The sequence below is a fragment of the Barbus barbus genome, assembly GCF_936440315.1.
Source record: "Barbus barbus genome assembly, chromosome: 44".
NCBI lineage: Eukaryota > Metazoa > Chordata > Actinopteri > Cypriniformes > Cyprinidae > Barbus > Barbus barbus.
In genome coordinates, this window is record NC_136722.1 from 17,559,630 (window position 1) to 17,582,026 (window position 22,397).

The window sequence follows — 22,397 nt, forward strand, 5'->3', positions numbered from 1 at the left end:
CTCCCAAACAACATGTGATGTAGGTGCTGTTTCACAATTTTTTTAAGGTTTTCTGACCCCAAGACTCAACTATTTTCTGCAATTCTTCAGCTGTGGTCCTAGGAGAGTCTGTAGCCACTCAAACTCTCCTCCTCACCGTGCATTAGGACGATATAGACACACGTCCTCTTCCAGGCAGTTTTGTAACATTTTCTGTTGATTGGAAATTCTTGATTATTGCCCTGATGGTGGAAATGGGAATTTTCACTGCCCTAGCTCTTTTCTTAAAGCCAATTCACTAATTTGTGAAGCTCAATTATCTTTTGCTGCACATCAGAAATATATTATTTGGTTTTTCTCATTGTGATGGATGATTAAGGGAATTTGGGCTTTGTTTTCCCTCCTATTTATATTTCTGTGAAACAGGAAGCCATGGCTGGATAATTTCATGTTCATAATCACCCTGGAGTGCTCAAAATTGTGAATATGAATGGGAATATACTTCAGAGATATTTTACTCATAAGAATTTCTAGGGCAACCAATAATTGTGTCCAACGTGTATTTGAGAAAAACATTTATTTCATAATGATATTTCCCCCATTTTAAATTCTTATTATCCAATGAAAGGATATATTTTTGTGAATTTTGTAAATAAAAGATCAAAAGGATTAACAATAAAGATTAATTTTCAGAGTCTTCTTTGATCATATTTACCAAGGGTGCCGATATTTTTGGCTATGACTGTATATATATATCCCAAGACCCAACTCTAGTATCAGCGGTTTGGAGATATATTATATTTTGGGCATGATATATGCAGTATGTTTTATATATCTTATAATTTTGAACCACTGTTGACCCACCGTTATTGATGCAGTTTGAACGGCTGAGCTCCCTACGGCTGGGGTCCCGCTGTTCTGCCATGCTGGTGGAGGGTGTGAGGAGGGCATGCAGGCCACTATCCCGAGGCAAGGTGAAGCTGCGGGGTTTCCCGGCTGCATTAACAGGGTCTCGAAGCCTCTCCCCTTCAAGCATTGGGAAGGGACCGTAATGTTCCTGCATCAGTGTGCGCTGGGCAGGCAGAGTGGATTGGCGGCGATATTCTGGAGAAAGACCCGCCCCTGGCTCGCAGAACACAGCGTCCTCTAGGGGCAGGGTCTGCAGGTAGTGGAGGCCTGAGCTGGTCAGAGGGGTTTCAATCAGGTCCTGCCATGAGCGCCGCTGGCTGGCAGACTTCCGAGCTGGGGAACCTCCTCCACTGCTGCTGCCCCCTTGCGGTTCGGAGCGGTACTCCTCGTGAGAGGAGCGAGACTGTGAAGTTTCTGTGGATGAGAGGCGGCCATGCTTGGGTTCTAGGTAAGGACTGGCACAACTCACCTGGTTCTGTGTGAGAGAAAAACATGAACATTAGGTTAAACCCAAGTATCTGCTAGATTGTAGGAAGCTTTTACGCAACATCGCTCTTATTCTCAGGGGCACCAGCCATCTTATTTTCTCTTATTTGGGGTACCAAAGTCAATAAAATGACCGAAAGGAAAGGAAAGGAAACGCAAAGTACGACTGATTTTGCTGCTCATCATGTAACTACATTTTCAAGGGTATAAATCATTTAAGCCCCTTAAAATTCACTAGGCTTAAAAATCATGAATGGACACATTGCTTTTGCTCTTCTGCACATATCACCTTCTGGCAAAAGGCAAAAATAAAGTGTGCTAATGAAGAAACTCAGAGAGTAGACCAGGCCCCTGAATACCCGCTCTCGTCTAAGACAGGCAGATGAATAATGAACAGAAAGAGAGCTCTGGTTTCAGTGAAAACTGACGAATATAGAAAAACGAAGGGATAGGGGACAGAGGAGTGGAGGGAGAACCTGAAGCTGTGTTAGTGTGAAATTAGACTCTGAATATGGGCCAACTGCTCTTCCAGCTTTCAACCAACTGGCAATGTTCCAAAAAAAACTGGTTTAATTATAGTTGCAATAGAACAATAGAATGATAGATAGAATGACAGAACGATAGAACGATAGATAGATAGATAGATAGATAGATAGATAGATAGATAGATAGATAGATAGATAGATAGATAGATAGATAGATAGATAGATAGAACTATAAAATGATAGAACGACAGAATGATAGATGCATTAGAACGTTAGAACAATAGATCAATAGATAGAATGATATATAGAACGATAGATAGATAGATAGATAGATAGATAGATAGATAGATAGATAGATAGATAGATAGATAGATAGATAGATAGATAGATAGATAGATAGATAGATAGATAGATAGATAGATGCTTTGTAATGTCATGAAAAACAGACAACTGGAGGTCTAATGGTTAACAATGTCAATCTCGCCTAATTCGTTTCTCTCTGGGAAGAATGTGTGTGTATGTGTGGAGGAGAAATGGAGGGGCCTTGTAAAAGGGGAAAAAAAAAACCTGAAGGAAAGAAAAGCGTTTAATTCATGTCTCTTTGTTTGCTCTTAAATAAAGGCTTTGCTGCTGCGTGTGGCCTCTGGCTGACCTGCCCTGCAGTCCTGCACTGAAAATACACAAATCACAGTGACTCTAAACCAGTACACACACACAAATGGAACCGCACACATTCAGGAACGGATACACATATAATGGCATATAAATATGAATATATTAATTGATATGCTTGATTTTTTTTTCACTTTACTATAGCTATTGAGTTTTTTTTACAGTGATGAGAATTGTCAAAGAAATCTTAAAAATAGGCTTTGTTTTCTACACAAAACAAATAAAAAATATATTTTTATCTTTTGATTTTGTGTGAAATATTACTCAACGATTAATATGACTGGTTTCATAAGACTCGCCAAAAAGGAAATAAATATCTGATACTGTCTATCATGACCACAGGTAAACGTAATAGTGACTCACAAAGACTGAGAGATACATAGAGAGAATAACACTCAATCTCATCGTATCTCTACAGTGGGCTCAGAGATGAGGTGGTCTGACTCATTCACACACACACACACACACAGTCACTCAGTGACTGGTAAGGCCAGGTCTAGCGGACGGCACTACAAAACAGTTCTTTTACCAATGCCAAATGTCAAGCATTATGAAGCCATGCTATTGTGTGGGATTACACAATGAGAGGGAGCCGTGTGTGTCTGTGTGTGTGCTGGATGCTGACTCACTGAGGGTGGCCGTGGGTACGTGTCATAAGGGGGAGGTGGGCTGTCTTGCTTGGGCGTCGAGGGCGTCTCATTGTCTTCGTGTTCACTTTCACTCCAGTAGTCTGCTGGAAGAGAGAGAGGAACATGCAGGGAGTCATTAGCTTGTTGCAAAACATTTCCATAAAGTAAACAATAATTAAATTAAAGCCTCAGAGATCATGTGGGGCACAAAGACACATGCAGGTTTTTCAATGAGAACCTGCAGTAAAATGCTCTACTGCACAGTCCCTAGGCCTTCACTATAGTCTACCCTGATTTGTGATGTCAAAGGCAGGAAGGAAAATCCAAGACAAAAGTAAATTGTAAAGGGCTAGTTCACCCCAAAATGACATTTCTGTCATTATTTACTCACCACCATGTCATTCCAAACCCATGAGACCCTTCGTTTATCTTCGGATCACAAATTAAGATATTTTTGATGAAATCTGAGAGCTCTCAGACCCTCCATAGACAGCAACATAACTGTAGTGTTCCCAGGTCCAGAAACGTAGCAAGGACATCAGAAAAATAGTCCATGTGACATCAGGGGTAATTCATGACAGAATTTTCATTTTTGGGTGAACTATCCCTTTAAGCTTTTAAAAGAATCAGGTACTGGCAAATCATCAACAAATCCATACAAATATTACCTTTCAATTTTGAATGACCAATGGAGAAAGATGCTTTTAAGGACTTGATGGTGTAATTACAGCATCTACCAGCAGGGGGTAACCAGCCAAACCTTGACCTCTGTTGTGGAATTGTGGATCACATAACATCAGTTTCCCTGAAGCATACCTACTTTCCTTCCTTGTTTTGTCTTTTTTACTACATTGGGCTATTGTCTTAGACATCTCAACATCTATGAAGATGATGTAGGACATGTTTTAGTCAAACATTCACCATAAAATCTATTTTACTGTAAATGTCATCTGTGAATGTTTCAAGTTTTTAATATTTCGTAACTTATCAAAATTTCAATATATAATATACAATATATATGTAACCTTTCAGTGAGACTGGCAAATGTATGCCAGACTTCTCCAAAGCCTTCATTCAAACCCTGCTCCTCCTCCATTGACTGCAAGCTGACCTTAATTTTTGAGTGCAACACCCTCATCTAAAAAAACTTATCAACAACCAATGGATAGAACCAAGTTCGATAATCTGTTACACTCATATGTACTTTAAAATTCAGTGCGACTTTAACTAAAAACAATACCCAGAGTTGGAGTTTGAGATGCTCCACACATGATTAAAATGATAAATGATAACTTTGTGTGGAGCAGCATTTACTGTGAACGGAGGTGCTCTGAGATGCACGTGCGTAACCAACACCCATGTAAATAATTAAAGAGCATATATTTATCCTGCATTGCATGTATTTATTTAATTGAATCATAGCATTTGTAAATTCACAATAGCATTATCCTTTTTTATGCTTTTTAAATGGTTTTAATATATCATGCAAACTTGAAAAATGGCCTAGTAACGCGTTTCATGGATTCTCATCTGTGGAATGCGCCACTTCCGATATTTTGTCGGTTAATCAATACGGGCAAAATGCAAATGAGAATTTTTTAAAACGGAGTACTTGAATTGAATCAAGGAATGACTTATAATGAAAGCAATTTACTTTATATTCAAGACATATTTCCTGGGAATCGAACCCATAACCTTTCTAACTACAGGAATTCTCACCCTGTTCTTGACGGATTCGCTCTCTTTCTGCGTAGCCGGCAGCCGCCATGTTTAGACGACTCAACCATCTGTTCATATCGTCCACGCCGTCTGCTGCGAAGTAGAAGCTCTTGATTTTGGGATGGCACGCTTTAAACGCACTGAATAGGGAGCGAAGACACAATAAGAATTCCTCAAGCATCATCACATCACTCAAAAGTTTGTAAAGTTACTCACTATTTTTTACGACATTCACTGGCTCTGTCGATCTTAAACTCAGGGAGGCTGACAAACCCTTCAGCCTTCTCATCCTACAAGGTGAAAAAAAGAAAGAGAAAGGATTGTGCTGACATTTCACCCCACTTACACTCATCTGTAATGTCATTACATCCTCGTTGGGAGTTACATCTCCTTATTCTTCTTTCTCTTTCTTGGTTCATTCCACTACTTTATTTCCCCAGCATTAAACTGCAGCAACACTGTTGACAGGAGCTCTGCATAAATACATGAAAAGCATAAATTGTTGCGGCTCTCTGTAAGCCTGTCTGTGTTTACAAAACCCACACAGTAGAAGATCATCAATTATAGCAGAGCCGGACTATGTTGCAGGATTCTCAGTGGACCAAAACCAGGCCGAGAGGAACCCTCCCCTCCCCATACTTCCTCCGAAACCCCCAGAACGGCAGCCGTATCCCACACCCTGGCCGTGATAAAAAGCGAAAACACTGAGGGTAATTAATCAAAAACGAAGGAGCAAGGGAACAAGTATGAGAGAGAAGGGGAGTGTTTGTTGGAAGAAGTTCCTTATCTTCATTACAGCAACAGCATGTGTAGAAGACTGTTTGTTGGGGTAGATGAGCATTAATCTTGTTCCACACAAGAGGGTAAAGCCGGCACCAATTAAAGTCTCATCTCTAGATCGATACAGTTTCTGCTGTGCTGGTGGATACGAGAAACAACAAAGACATCTGTATTGGCCAAACACGCACACACACTCACCTCTTCGTTCATGTACCAATACAAGCAGGCGTCCTTCAAAACAAACCAGTACTTCTTCCATTTCTGCGAGAAATAGCTCTTTGCGTCCTTCTTCTTCCACAGCCAGCCCTCACAGTCTCCACGACCCAGGTCCTTACAGGAGATTCTTCTCTTACTGATGGAGGACAGTTGAGCTGCTGGATGCCATATAAGAGAACAGTCTGTGTTAATAACTTATAAAATTAATAGTTCAGAATCCTGATTGAGTAAAACTGTTGTATAATAGCATCATCAGTTCATTTCTGTATTAAAAGGATCATTTACTCATTGTCAACTCATTCTTCAATTCATGCTGTTTCAAACCAGTACAACGTTCATTCTTTTGTAGACCACAAAAGGAAATGTGCGGGATGTTCATGTTGCTCTTTTCCTTATAATGAACGTGAATAATGACTAGTAAAGACCCCAAAATGGATAATTCGTTTGGCTTGTGCACTATACTTCCGAAGCCATATGATAACTCTGTGTGAAAAATAGGCCAAAATTATGACAATTTTGAAACATTTTACCCAATCATACCCAGCTCTCAAATCTCATTCAGCGTTTTGAACAAGCACATTTTTTAAATTGGCATGTCATGACTGATTATGAGACTCATGAGAAGAAATGTTGGTTATCAATTATGTCAAAACTAGCATTACACGTTTCTATGCTCCATATTTGTGAATGTGAATGAGATTTGAGATGTTTGATTTAAAATGAATAAAACTGATCAGTGAATAACGACTTGAATTTTAGTCTTTTACTCACACAAATGGCTTCAAAAGACTTGGAATATTGTCTGACTTCATAAGGCTGACAATATAACATAGTATAAACCACTTTTAAGCAGTTTTTTCAGTCAAAATTCCCTTTTATAGAATGGAAAAGAATAGAAAAATGGGTAGCATGAACATCTCATTTTGTATTTGACAAAAGAAAGAAAGTCATATAATAAGGGAAAACAATTTTCATTATTGAGTGAACTGGTCTGTTTCTATATTGCTTATCAGACATAAACAACCTCTACTATATGCCATGGCTAAGAACATCTAGTAGCAAAATGGCTTATTATTTTATTATAACAAATTTAAATATTTTTAGAAGACCTCAAACTGATTACAATAGAAAACATTCCTGAAATACATTGAGTTATGATTAAGTGCTATTTTAGTTGTACTTTGGTTTAAAAGCTCAGTCTCAATCATAGTGAGATCAGTTCTTTCAGGCAGTAATGTACCATTTTTTGAGGATATGTACTGTCATAATAGTCTTGCAACTTTAGAGGTCTTTCCACTGTTAAATCTAAGGAATGCACTAGGCAGCAGCCAAAATGTGTTAGAATGCTTATAAGTATTATGGAAATGAACTTTCTTTAGTCTTTTAGGTTTATGTCGGTGGCCTATTTTTTGCCTTATGCAGGCAAAATATGCAAGCAGTGTACGCAATGAAGACACAATGAATGTTCCCAAATATAAGAATAAGAAAGATAAGTGATCACCTTTACTCTTTTTCTTGGTCTTGGATAACAGAGAGGATCCCTGGAATGTCTGTCAAGAAAATCAGAGGACACAACATAATAAATATAAAAATACACATACACACACACAAACACACAATTTTTTTTAGTATGTATTCATAAATACTATACAAATACATTAGAGTTATATTAAATTAAATATATTTATATAAGATTTACGAATAAAAACAAATGGAAAAATGTTGGGGAAATACAGCAGGAGGAAGTGAAACAAGACAAAATTATCGGTCAACACATCCATTTCTCCTGAGTGGAATCACATGGAGGAAATGTGTGAACCTAATGATCTCCGAGCATCAATCCATCGCAAAACAAATTAAAATCAGAGGCAACATCTGAGCAGATGAAAGCGCGAGAGCCCAAACAGCCAGAGAGAAGGAAGGCGGGAAGAGACATAGAGAGAAAATAAATACAATTTCTAACATCCTTGGACCGTGTGTTTATTGAGCAGTATTTCTCGGATGAGCACGCCCAGACCAAGAACATATTTATGATTGCCCTGTGGCAATTCTCTTCTGTGAGGAACCTTCCTGCAAGCTTGAGCATTAAATTAGAGGTAAACTTGTGATGGCATGCATCTATTAGCAACAGTATGGAGAACACACTGACAAGCATCACGCTAATTAATTTATTGATATGTGCCTGAGGAGGGAAGTTGTCCTGAAGCCCAAGAGGAATAACTGAAATTGATTAATGGAACAGGTTTAGAAACTCAGTCAGCCGGTTCATAGAATGTCTTTATTTATTCAGGAGTTTCTGAATATACCGTGTCCACTTCTTGAAGACGATTTTATGTTTGTTCAAGTGCCCTTATCAGTTATCCAATAAAAATGGTAATTGTCTCAGAGACCCAAGTTCAAGTCCAGGGTCCCCCTTTCGTTCTCTTTTACTTCACTTTCTTATAAAATAAAGCCCAAAAAATATAAAATGACAAAAAAGGTGGTTTTCCCAGCATTTCTCCTCATGACACAAATCAGTGTCAACGCAATTCCCTCCCAAAGCGCTGTGAGAATCTCCACCCAGAAGGTGCGAATCACCATTGGTGTGTGAATTGGAGAAAGTTGTGAGAAACACTTAAGATGCAGCAAGAAAAACTTCCATAAGGATTCAACACCTAGACATGAACAAAGCAAAATGACATAGCAGTATATATAATGACACAGCAAATATATGAAGAAACAAAATAGGCGTACACTAAGCAGATGACATAGAGGGACGGGTGCCTACAGGCAATACCCAACCTTGATTTTCAGCAATCTGACTTTGCTGCAGTTGGAATTGAACTGCTGGTTCGTCTGGTCAGAGGAGAACTGGCCCCCCAACTGAGCCTGGTTTCTCCCAAGGTTTTTTTTCTCCATTCTGTCACCGATGGAGTTTTGGTTCCTTGCCGCTGTCGCCTCTGGCTTGCTTAGTTGGGGACACTTCATTTCCAGCGATATTGTCGACTTGATTGCACAGATATTATTTAAACTGAACTGAGCTGGACAATGACATCACTGAATTCAATAATGAAATGCCTTTAACTGAAAATTGAGTGTTTAATCTCGTCATTTTACATAATTGACACACTATTTTCCTATTTTGATATTGGAAAGTTCCTTTGACACAATCTGTATTGTTAAAAGCGCTACATAAATAAAGGTAACTTGACTAATGGGGGGGGGGGGGGGGGGGGTTGCTGAGTTAATGGCCCTCCTGACCCTCAAATGACATCCAAACTTGCTTGAAATGATTACTGTAATCACTGAAAATGTGTAGGGGTTGAAGAGCAACTTCTACAGTGACTAGGGATCACGTAACAAGCCTCATTCATGAGCCTCATTCATGAAACATGAGCAGAACAATATCTGTCAATCGTTCTTGTGTTTAGAAATGACGTGCACAGAAATTCTCTTTGCTTGGGTTTCATGAATAAGTCTAAATGTTGGGGAACTTCAAGCTCTTGAACAAATCCTACAAGACGTGAACATGAATGTGCATCAGCAAAGTCCAAAGATCTTCTAAACATAATTTATTTTGCTTCAGGGGTCACAATCTTCCGAGAGAGCATTATGGGACAACTATGACCCATGTGACTCGAATAAAACACAGTGGTTACATCTCAGCTCGTGGCATGAATATGGTTTTTGCTTCCTACAGTTTCTTCTGGTTGCCTTCTGCTATGGTGAAATGGTTCTGTTCATCCAATCTCTCAGTCTCTGATGTTGAGGGTCACTCTCAGAAACTAGTGAATTTGTTCTATCTACAAATGTTCACTAACACATTGCCCTAGATAGCATGCTAAGATCTGCCATCAGGCTACAACTGAATGCCACATGGCAACACAGACTCTCAGTTCACATGACATATGGTACAAACCTTTTCCGCTGTGATATCAACAACTGACATATGCTCCATGTGATGGCCTTAAAGCATTGCATTAACCTAAATCAAACCTGTAGGTAAGCAGTACCTTCTCTGGAGGCTCTTGTAGCTTTCAAATGATGTAATGATGGCAGTGGGTTGCTCAAATTAATAGGACTGAAGGTACTGGGCTGTGTCTAAAGTGTTATGACAGTCAGGCAAAACACTTTTGTGTGTGTGTGTGTGTGTGTGTGTCCGGTGGACGGAGTGAGTGAGCGCTCTCCTTGAGTGCGAGGTCAGTGTGCTGGCATTGTTCAAACAAACTGCAGTTCTCTTATCAGACTGCAACGCAGGCAATAAAACACCACTGTAAACAATAGAGCTTAATGAAGTTACACTGTACATACCAACAGCTGCAGGCTTATTAAATCAACACTATACAGCGTGGTCTCTCCTCTCTGCTTTTCTTGCATCATCTCATCGCATCTTCTCATCTGGCATCTTACTCATCTTTCATCTTAATTGGCCTTCTCTTTTAATATTATTCTAATATTGCTACCTCATCTCCTCTTTTCTTTTCTCCTCTTCTTGCATCTCCTCGCATATTCTCTTCTCGCATCTTTTCTTGAATCTTCTCTGATCTTCTCTTCGCATCTTAGCTTCTCGTCATTTGGCATCTTCTCTTCACATTTGATTTTATATTGTCTGTTTTCATGTCATCCCTTCTCTTTTTGCATCTTCCCTTCTCATTTTGTCTCTTTGTGTCTCGAATAATCTTTTCTTGCCTCACACCTCTTCTCACATCTTACATTATCTTCTCATTTCATTTTGTCTCTTCATTTCTCATCTTGCCTTTTCTCCTGTCATTTTGCATCATCTCCTTATGTCTCGCTTCTTTTTCCATATTCTTATCTCTCCATGTTTAATCTTGTGGTGTCTCTTTTCTTCTGGTCTCATCTCCTCAAATCTTATTTGTTCTTCTCATTGTGCCTCTTCTTTTCTAATCTTGTTTCATCTCATCTGATTTCACCTCTTTTCTTTTTGCATCTTACCTTCTCTTCTTGTTTCATTTCATCTTTTTGTGTCTCTTCTGGTCTTGTCTTGTCTCACCTTGTCTCTTCCCTTCCCTATAATAATGTACAACTCAGATTGTTATATGCAGATTATAAGTTTGTGGAGTCTCTAGCAAAGTTCATGAGCTAGAGAAAGAACAATAGCAAGAGTGCTGACACCAGCATTGGTTCTGGTCCAAACTTATGGTGATGGAGTGGTCAGCAGAGTTCTCCCACCCCAGAAAACCCTTTATCCCAGATCAGGTCAGAGGGTACATGGACACACATACATCACCCTGCTGAGGGTGTCTATAAACAGAAGCCGCAGGTAAGATACACTGTGAAAGTCACTCTTACCCAACACTGTAACACCCCAGCTGGCATCTCACAGTGGCACCTTTCACACTTCTTCATGAGGACCTATAATTAGACCTCATTTTGGAAAAAAAAACTAGAGAACTAAACACACATAATCACTTCTCATGGTCTGGCGGACATATAAAGCACAACATATTGACATGAAGACAGCACATGGCCGAGTCTTGGCCAATCACAGTTCTGTTTCAGATGGAGCGCAGCCAATCACGTCACTCCGTGCCCTGAGACAGATGACAACATGACTTAGCCCCGCCCACCCCCACAGAACCACCATCTGCCTACTCAGCATCCATATGCACACTGTGACACACCACTGCGAGTCACTTTTCCCCGGATTATTAGTTTTCCCTTGGTGTTTGTGTGTGTGGTTATGGCTGTGTTAGTGTGTGTGTGCTCAAGAACATCGGCTGCCACGTTCCTTCTTAAAAATGACAGCTAGGTCTCACCTCCACTCCTAATAACTTCACACACAGGACGGCTGGTCTCACTGAGAAAACCCACTCATTCACCCACACACACACACATACACATACAGTATACACAGGGCTGTGCACAAACTCCCACACACCTCCACGCTGACTAAAGGTAGAGGACTAACACTCATTATATGCACACACACACACACACACACACACGGAAACACTCACCTAGCATGTGGGCGTAAGTATACATTCTCCTTCTGCACACCATGACCTGGTGCTTTCATTGAAAACTCTTTATGTAAGACTCTACCTGCAGTGATCACAGAGACCTTGATCGAGCAAAGAACCGATGAAAGCAGCCAGGCCTTGAAGAATAACTCTTTATTACTTTATTTGAGCAACAGAAAATAAAAGGAACTCAGACACATGTGTGATATTCCTCACAATCTCTGAGTTTAGCCTGATCCAGACTGTCACACTCAGAATGAGACATTTTTAGACAAAGAGAAAGAACAAAAAAGTGCAAAAAAAGTTTCTTAATCAGCATTTTTGTCTTGTTTCGCAGGTAACATGAGCAAAACATGAGCAATGTTTTTGAGAAGCAAAATTGCACAAGATATTTACATTTTTTAACAAATGTATTTTTATTAATCCATTACCTAAAACAGAAGTCTGTTATACTTACCAAGGCTGCTGATCAAAATACAGTAAATATTTTTACAATTCAAAATAACTTTTCTATTGAAATATATTTTTTAAATGTAATTTATTCTTGTGATGGCAAAGCTGAATTTTAAGCAGTCATTACTTCTTGTTATCAATGTTGAAAACAGTTGTACTGATTAATGTTTTTGTGGAAAGAGTGATAGATTTTTTCAGTATACTTTGCTGTATAGAAAGTGGAACAACATTTATTTGTAATATAAATGTTTTGTAACATTATAAATGTCTTTACAGTCAATTTTCATCAGTTTATTGTCTCCTTGCTGAATAAAAGCACAAAAACTAAAACAAAAACAAAAATCCTCTAACCTCAAACATTTGAACAGTAGTTTATCTTTTTAAAGGATACAGGTTACCAATGTGTATTAGAAAAAAACATATATTTCATAATGATATTTCCCCCCCCATTTTAAATTATATTATCCAATGAAAGGTTAGATTTTTGTGAATTTTGTAAATAAAAGATCAAAAGGATTAACAATGCAGATTAATTTTCACAGCCTTCTTTGATCATATTTACCAAGGGTGCCGATATTTTTGGCCATGACTGTATTTTAGGAAATACATTGAAAAACAAGACAAAAATATTTACAGTCCAACTCTGTTGGTGTCTGCAAAAAAATGTCCCTACTTTAAATCCAAAAAACCAATCACTTTAATATATAAGTTTTGGGTAACACTTTATTTTAGGGTCTCTTAACTAGTTGCTTATTAGCATGCATATTACTAGAATATTAGTCATTTACTAGTAGTAATTAAGCACATATTAATGCCTTATTCTACATGACCTTATTCTGCATCCCTAATCCTACCCAATACCTAAACTTAACAACTACCTTAATAGCTATTAATAAGCAGCAAATTAGGAATTTATTGAGGGAAAAGTCGTAGTTAATAGTGAATAAGTGTTCCCTATTCCAAAGTGTTACCAAGTTTTGTTACTGAAACATAAGTTGGCAGACAGTTTTGGAGATGACATGTGCAGTACTAGCATGACTACAAACAGCACTGAAAAAATGGCCGCAGAATAAACCAACTCCCTTCAGAGGACTCAGTTCACATGACAGAAAACATACTACTCACATGGTAAAGAGAGGTGGAGTCTGGGTTATGCGTGTTCATGGTTTCCTGACGGAGCACCTCCATTTGGAGGGTGGGGAGGAGAGCGTAGTGGGTGGGGCTCCCACTCTTTTCGCTCTTCTTCTTGCCGCGTTTTCCCGTGTCTCTTTTCATGCTGCGCCCTGCCAGATCAGCGGCCTTCTCATCACTTACATAACGCAGCAGAGAGTTTTCTGAGAGGGAGAAAGAACAATATCTCTAATAACAGTAGCTAACAGTCCCAACTCAAGTCTTCAAAACTTCTGTGTTTCATGGAAAAAAGAAAGTCATATGGGTGAAAAACATGAGAGTGAGTAAATGATGACAGGATTTTCATGTTTAGGTGAACTATCCCTTTAAATTCATTTTTTCCAACAATGTTACCATTTTTTATGGTTAATAAGGCATTATAGATTTTGTTTGACATGTTCAGTAAATCAAAATTACATTTGTACATCCAGTCCTTCTCAAACAGTATGCCCATTTTCCAAGCTGTACTGTGTCAAATCACTGAATAAGCTCGCATCAGTATTCCATCAATCAAGCATCCCAAACCCCTCTCGAAATACTTCAAACCTCAGTTGGCCAATCACAATGATTCATTCCCCCAATAGAGGTCTATCATTAGCACTACTTAAGCCTGTGCACTCTTCCCAAATCAGTCGAATCCAATCAAACTCTATAGGCTTATTCTTGCCTAATGAGCATAACAAGCCCATTGGTCACAGCCATATTTGCGAGCCAAAGCAACGGGCTCCCAGCAGTCCTGATTTATGCTCGTCCTTTGATTTAGGAACCACTGCAGCCATTGTTGGGTTTCCCTTCTCCCACGCCCATGTCCATCGTTGCCTGGCAGCAGCCAATGGGACGTGAAACACTCAGGAGAGCTCCTGTCAGAGTTTCCATGGTAACAGCATGCTTCCAGAAGAAGTTCCCTTTTCTTTACGGCTCGGCTTCCCTCACACTGATGGAAAAGTTGAAGAGGTGGCAGATTTTAAATTGCATGCAGTACGTTCATCTAGACAGGGTATACAACCTCGCAGAGTCATTATAAATCATTATTTAATTAATTGTAACATCTTGAGTTGTAAAAATTGAATAAACTGCAGTATAAAACTCATTAAAATGGACAAGAAGTGGATGGATCTAAAATACCAGTCTGGATGATCCATCAGTAACAGTGTACCTTTATGTAGGGCTGCACAATTAAATGGATAGTTCAGCCAAAAATTAAAATTCTGTCATTAATTACTCACACTCATGTCGTTCCAAACCTGGAAGACCTTTTTACATCTTCGGAACACAAATTAAGTTATTTTGGAGGAAATCTGAGAGCTTTCTGACCCTGCATAGACAACAATGTAACTACCACGTTCAAGGCCCAGAAACGTAGTAAGAACAACATTAAAAATAGTCGAAGTGACATAAGTGGTTCAACTGTAATTTCATGAAGCTACAAGAACGAAGCTTTCTTTTTTGCGCAAAGAAAAAAAAAATTACGACTTTATTCAACGATTTCTTCTCTTCTGTCTCTTCTGTATCAGTCCTTCTGAGAGTACCACGAAGCATGTTATTTTACAGATATCTTTACTACCATTCTGGTCCTGGGAACGTTTCAGTTGCGTTTCTATCCATGCAGGGTCAGAAAGCTATTAGATTTCACCAAAAATATCTAATTTGGTTCCGAACAGGTAGGGTCTTACAGGTTTGGAACGACATGAGGGTGAGTAATTAATGACAGAATTTTCATTTTTGGGTGAACTATCCCTTTAATTTCATAAATATATGCACTGTGAGTGAAGCACTGAGTTCATTTACACATGAGCAGCTCATGATCCTGTGTTTTCAGAGTCTCAAGAGTGATTCGGTTCACAGTAAATGTTGCTCCAAACTGCATCTGTTATGAGTTTGGGTCACTTATGTGAATTTGGGAATGCAACATGCACCAAACATCTTTCAAAACTTGTAATGGGAAATTATAAACCAGATTTTTCTTCTCAAGAAAAGAGAAGCTTTAAGTGCTCTCTGATGGTTGAACATTTGAAAATTCAGCAATAACAATAATATTTGTCAAACTGTGCAGCTATTGTAACATTTCTTATTTTGTTTCATATTTCTATTCAGTTATAATTTTAATAATAATTAGTAGTAGTAGAATATAGCCATCCTGATATGTAATCACAAATTTTTTTGGCCAAACTGTGCAGCCCTACACACAAGCACAGCAAGTCTGAAGGTTTTTATTTATTTATTTATTTTAAATCACAATTGCAAACTTTATCCCCCAAAAATACAATTTTTGAAAAGCAAGCCCCAAAACGGAATGTATGAATTTTCTTCATTTTGAATGCATTGCCAACAATACAGAGGATGACTCAGATGAACACCCATTCTGACAGTAAAAAAACCTGTCACTGTTACCCAGAAATGACAAATTACCAAGATTTCCGAGTTGTGGGTGACCTTAATACATCTTTATCGTTTCTGACCCTCCCTCCACTCTCACATTGCATCACAATCTTCTTCCTACATCACTCTCGCAATCTCCTTCGAGTGCCGCTTTCTTCTTTTACCATCATTCTTACTCTCAGCTAAACACCATCTGGCAGCCTCACCACCAGCATTTTCTCCCCGGAGTTTTAAGGAAAAGAGGGAACCAGAGAAAGTGAGGAAATAAGAGAGCTATCAAGGCGCTAATCTCCACACAATGCGGATAGACAGAGCTGCTTAACGGGATCAAATAGCAGCCAGGAGACACAGCCAGGTGATCATCCGCCCCCTTGCTCAAAAACACACATATAAAGACTCACAAGTGCCACAAAGAAGAGAGAAGAGTCCTGGAGGAGACCACAGAAAGAAAACAAACACGCTAGCGTGGGAAAGCAGTAAGACACGACATGAGTGAGTCAAAACAAAAGATGCTGCCTCCGCAGACTCAATGAAGATGGTGATGAGGAAGTGACGAAGATTGACTAACCAGCCAAACTTTACCCTGAACTTATAATAAAGAACACAGTAAGTAAAATGTTGATGAAAGAGCTTCATTGATATTGTCTGTCTACGTTCTTGCAGTCCAACTATTTCAGTCAGGAGTTCTGGACTGTATTTCTAAAGCAGGAGCCAATAGAGACGGTCTCGGGCCTAGCGCACACTGGCTCTGTGTTGGTGCTCAGAGACTGCCACTGTTATCCTGGCACTGCATGCAGCGCGGCCACAGGAAGTAATCAGCAATGCCCAGTGCAGTTCAGAGCTACCGTGCAGCGGGGAGAATTAGATCCATGGACAAGAGCTCAGCTAAACATCACTCCTGAATAAGAGCCATGGGAATGCAATAAAAAAGCAAAAGTGAGAAACAATGAAGGGAAATCCAGGCAGAATGAGAATAAAAATGAGAAGGAAGATCAACAGATGGAAAAATAAGATGCATTTGAAAGTAAAGATGATATTCTGGATAAATATAAAAAACATTCAAATGGACCCTATTTACTTAAGTAATAATAATAATTTTGTAAATTGTATTATTTATACAATTCTTTACTTTGAATAAAATAGACATTAATGTTCATATTTATTTTGTGTAATTTATCAGTGTACTGTATATTATATAATATATAATATATATACTATATATTATATACTAATATACTAACCCTAACCTACCCAAGAAAAAATCTTTCCATTTCTAATCTTACATTAAAATGTAATAACGTTCTCCACATCTTTTTCTGCTGATGTAACCAAGGCCATGCGGATGGGGAAGCCTAACGATGAAGTTGAACAAAATAGCTGACCATATTTGTGTTCGAAATGTCAATTACTCTACATTAAATTCTTGTTTGTAGAACTTCTGCATAAAAGCAATATCACAATGTTGTAGTTTAACAGCATTTTTGCTCATCTGATACTGATTTAATACCACAACCCACTTTTCATGATTCAGTATAATTCTGGTGGTAAAAATCAAGAAAGAGATGCTCGGATAAAAATTCAAAATTTTGCAGTTCCCTGCAGTAGGACATGCTATCTAAAACTATTTTAATCAAATATTTTCCAATTCATCAATATTTATTATACATGCTTCTTTATGGCCTCATATTAATTAAGAGATTAAATGGAATATTTGTACTGTTAAAAATTGATTTGTCACACTGCAGGACCATTTAAAACGAAGCAATAAAAAGTTAATTATGACAAAAAGTGTTTGGACAGTTTCTGGTAGTCAGCAAGATCACAAACTAATAATAATAATAATATATTATATATAGTGATTTATATATGATCATTTTCAGATCATTTCAGACCACAGAACCAATGTGAAATTCTAATGGATAAGAAGAGTAAAGTCTATGAAAAGGCTTTCTACAAAATTTAATTTCATTCTGATTGTAAATTCTAAAATTGAAATTTTAAATGATATAGTTCCTCTTCAGGAACTCGAGCTGCGTCAGGAGACGCTTTGAGGAACGCCTACAGCGTAACCTGCTCTGAATACCAATGAAATCTGTCCAACGGATGGGAGGGACGTAGGTGACGTAATGACCAGCTGGTATAAAAGCACATGCGGTGAAACCGGCGTCAGCTTTCTGTCATTCAGCTAAGCGCTCTGTGTCTTGTAAGTCATATTTACCGTTGTCTGTCTGTTTTGCAATGTCCAAGAGGCTTTGTAAAACAAAGTTTGGGAGGAGTGAGGCGCAATACAGGCTGTGTGCGGAGGATACACACAGCTTGTGTGTGCTTTGCTTGGGAGTGAGGCACGCGGAGGCAGCCCTCGAGGGGGCTGACTGTCCGCACTGCGAGGGTTTTCCTCTGCGTGTGCTTCGCTCCCGAAAGGCCCTCTTTTCAGGATAAGGTTCTTTCATTGGCGTTCCCCGCGGCGCGGGTCCCGCTGTTGCTGAGGCGGAGCGGAGACGGCGCTCGTGGGGTTCGCAACGGGATCTGGCAGAGGGATCGGAGACGTGAGAGTCTCTATCTCCATCCTCACCTGCTGGATCCCGCGAACACTCCCCGAGTCCGGAAGCACGCATGGCGGTTACTTCCCCTCGGGCAGCGGCCACGGCACTTCTCTTGTCTTCCTCTGAGGAGGTTGACATAGGAAGCGCCGAACACGTCGCACCCCCTCCTTCACCCCAGTATGAGGAGCTTGTGGAGGTGATCACTCGTGCTGTTGCCAAGTTGAGACTCGACTGGCCAGCTGAGTGTTCGGTGGAACCGCGGAAAGGCAAACTAGATGAACGTCTCCTGCGGTTTCAGACCTCACCTCCACATCGGAGCCTGCCATTTTTTCACTGAGGTGTCGAGGTCGTGGGGAGAACCTTTTTCGGCCCGCCTCTTCGCCCCCTTGTCTGGCTTCTATAGCAACGTGACGGGGGCGAGGGAGCGCGGTTATGGGGTGATGCCGCGTGTGGAGCAGACGCTTGCGGGCTATCTGTCTCCTGACGCGGCATCGTCCCTGAAGGCTCCGACCTTGCCCACCAAGCCGCTGCGCATATCGTCAGCGCTGGTGGGCAAGGGGTACGCAGCAGCAGGTCACACTGGGTCATGTCTGCACACCATGGCGGTGTTGCAGGCATACCAAGTGGACCTGCTCAAGGAGTTGGATGAGGGCGAGGGAATTTCTGCAGAGGGCATTTGTGAGCTCCGCAGAACCGCTGATTTGTCTCTCCGCGCCACCAAGGAGACCTGTATGGAGAGTATGGTTCTCGGACCTGATTTCCCTCCTCGGCGGCTCTCCATGGGAGATTTCGGGAACCTGACCAGCTGAGGCTAAATCGTATGTGTCCAGTGCGAGCACTGGACGCATACGTCCACAGAGCTGCCTTGTGGAGGAAGGCGGACCAATTGCTTATTTGCTTTGGTCCCCCTAAGAGAGGTTTTCCTGCATCCAAGCAGACCCTCAGTCGGTGGATTGTGGATGCCATTCAGTTGGCCTATGAGTCCTCTGATCTCCCCTCTCCCTTGGGAGTCAGGGCTCATTCCACTAGGAGTGTGGCGGCCTCCAAGGCCTCTCTCGCAGGTGTCCCTATCCAGGACATCTGCAACGCTGCGAGTTGGTCCACGCTTCTGACCTTTGTCAGATTTTATGGCCTGGACATGCGAGCCACTCCAGGTTTTTCCGTTCTCTTGCCCTATCTGTGCTCCGTATGGATACACACAGGGCAGGGATTTGGAAGTCTGGTGCCGTGGGTATCTCGTTCCCCAAAGCGTCTCCTGATGCAGCTCGAGTTCCTGAAGAGGAACGTCTTAGGTTACATATGTAACCCCAGTTCCTCGAAGGAACGAGACGCTGCGTCACGAGCCCACATTTCCGGCATCCCTGCCAGCGCTTGCTTCATTCTAGAAGCTGACGCCGGTTTCACCGCACGTGCTTTTATACCAGCTGATCATTACGTCACCTCGCCCGTGACGTCCCTCCCATCCGTTGGACAGATTTCATTGGTATTCAGAGCCGGTTACGCTGTAGGCGTTCCCCAAAGCGTCTCCTGACGCAGCGTCTCGTTCCTTCGAGGAACTGGGGTTACATACGTAACCTAAGACGTTTTTAATAACATTTTATTTACTGATAATGTTATAAACCCAAAAATCCTAATGTTGAATTAAAAATTGTGTCAAATACCTAGAAACACAGAAAAACAGAACACCTAAGAGTAAAGCGGAGTAAAATGGAAAATAAAAAAAAATAAAAACAAGAGAATAACCATGTGTATTTACAGTACTGTGACTGACACAAACTCACCTCTCCGACCTTCTCTCTTCATTCTAGCTAGGTCCTCATATTCAGGAACCCAGTTGTACTCTACAGGCATAGAGATGGGCCTCAGACGACCTGAAAGCACAGACATGCACATTATACATACATCACTTTGTGTGTGTGTGTGTGTGTGTGTGTGTGGAAAGACGGAATAGAAAGATGGAAGTAAAATGACAGTTCACAATCCATTTTCTCCACAAACGCCAAGGTAAGTCTGTGCGAGTGTGTGTTTGTGTAAGACAAACTGTCACAGTTAATGTGTCCTCTCGTTTTCTAGGGAAGCAGCGGGCATGGAGTGTGTCAGCATTTCTGTGCCACTGCAGAGGCTCACGCTGGCATTTAATGACTAGAGCTGAGTTCTCTGGTTCTGGATATAATGCTACACACACACACACACACACACACACAAACACAAACATACATTCACAACAAAATGCAGCCCAGCTCCCTGAAGTTTAATTACAGAAAATCTGAAACCAACTCCCCTATGCAGGAAACTTGTTATAGACATGCTCACCTCGAAAAACATACAATCACACACAGCATTGCAAAACATGTAGGATACTTTTCAGAACATATTTAGATTAGCAGAGGCTAGATCTTAAACTGATTACTTATTAACTGCTTGCTTATTAACTGAACTTACGCAACATAATTGGAGTAAATAGTGTTTTTTTGGTCATTATGTGCTGTTTTATAATCAGCAGATGTTCATAGAAGTTTGGTCTGTGCCTTGAATTAGTTGCTGGGTCAATATTCAGTCTTTCGGGGATCTGCTGTAAAAGCTAGCAGAAAATAACTATAATTTTATGGTGTGCAGAAAGGAAGAACCAAATTTCCCATGCTGAAAGAGTGAATAACCCTGATATACCAGCTTACTGAAATACGCTCATAGACAAAGCTTTTTGTGTTTGTGTGTGTTTGTGTACCGTATGTGGGTGTGCTGTCTCGGCGGGACGTTGTGGGTCCATGGTTGGGGTCGTACTCGTAGCAGTACAGGACAGCTTCTTCTTCCATGAGAGGAAATCGCCGTCTGTACTCTTGATCCAGGAATGAGTTTGGTGATTCTGACCCTTTAGCGACAGGTAGCCCGCCTTCACTCAGGAGACCGCCTTTTTCATCTCTAAAAGCACAGCATAGCACAATATATTCCGATTTTACTGTATATGTACACTATTTAAAATATATATCTATATTAATATATTTTAAAGTGTTATTTATTCCTGTGATGGCTAAGCTGAATTTTCAGCAGCCAGTCTTCAGTGTCACATGATTCTTCAGATATAGTGATTTGGTGCTCAAAAAACCCATTTCATATTACTATCAATGTTGAAACAGTTGTGCTGCTTAATATTTTTGTGGAAGTTTTGATAAAGTGAAAAACAGAAAACTTTTGTAATATTGTAAATCTTTTACTGTAATTTTTTTTAAAATCATTTTAATGTTCAAGTTCAAGTTCAGTTTTATTTCTAGAGTACATTTAAGCATGAGACAAGGCTGGCCAAATTGCTGCACAACAAACAATAATATATAACGAGGAGAAAATTAGTAAACAAATTAAAACCATTCAGGGACCAATACAACAACAAAAGCAGATTAAAACCATTCAAAAGCACGCATTACTACATGTTAAAAGCCAGAGAGAAAAGATGTGTTTTAAGATATGCCATTAGAAGCCGTTCTAATGCAAACTGGTAAGTTGTTCCAGAGGGTGGGACCAGCCACTTCAAAGGCTCTAGATCCCCTGGTTTTTAAGCGAGTTCTAGGGGTTTGGAGGAGAAGTTTACCCTCTGATCTTAGTCCCCTCGCCGGAGTGTAGGGGTGGAGTAAATCAGACAAATAAGATGGTGCTTGATTGTTAAGTGATTTATAGACAAGTAGCAAGATTTTAAACTCAATTCGATAGTGAAATGGCAGCCAATGCAATGATCGCAAGGGGAGTGGCATTATCAAACTTTTTACACCCCTTCAAGAACCTAGCTGCTGAATTTTGAACTACTTGTAACTACAAGATAATGTGTGAATAAAAGTATTCATTTCTTTTTTTTTAATCTTACTGACCCCAAACTTTTAAATAGTAGTGTAGATCAAATATAACAAAGACATTTGTGAAAGTTATATTTGTTACTATTGCAACTAAAGAAAATCTGGAAATTCTATATATTCTATTCTATCATTTTACAAGCTACAAGTAAATTTTGTCACGGTGTGGAAGGCA

At 40.0% G+C, this 22,397-nt stretch overlaps 1 protein-coding gene across 1 annotated transcript in view; it reads right to left on the reverse strand.

Moving 5' to 3' along the window:
* LOC306863661 (connector enhancer of kinase suppressor of ras 2-like) overlaps positions 1 to 22,397 on the reverse strand; it is a gene marked incomplete at both ends in the record, with an annotated part of 95,155 nt that overhangs the window by 11,727 nt on the left and 61,031 nt on the right. Inside the window, 9 exons of the mRNA XM_079407170.1 lie at positions 844 to 1,357; positions 3,161 to 3,261; positions 4,880 to 5,019; positions 5,096 to 5,169; positions 5,858 to 6,030; positions 7,377 to 7,425; positions 13,417 to 13,625; positions 20,165 to 20,254; positions 21,109 to 21,302. Of these exons, the coding sequence (XP_079263296.1) occupies positions 844 to 1,357; positions 3,161 to 3,261; positions 4,880 to 5,019; positions 5,096 to 5,169; positions 5,858 to 6,030; positions 7,377 to 7,425; positions 13,417 to 13,625; positions 20,165 to 20,254; positions 21,109 to 21,302 (1,544 nt within the window). The remainder of the gene's footprint in view (positions 1 to 843; positions 1,358 to 3,160; positions 3,262 to 4,879; positions 5,020 to 5,095; positions 5,170 to 5,857; positions 6,031 to 7,376; positions 7,426 to 13,416; positions 13,626 to 20,164; positions 20,255 to 21,108; positions 21,303 to 22,397) is intronic.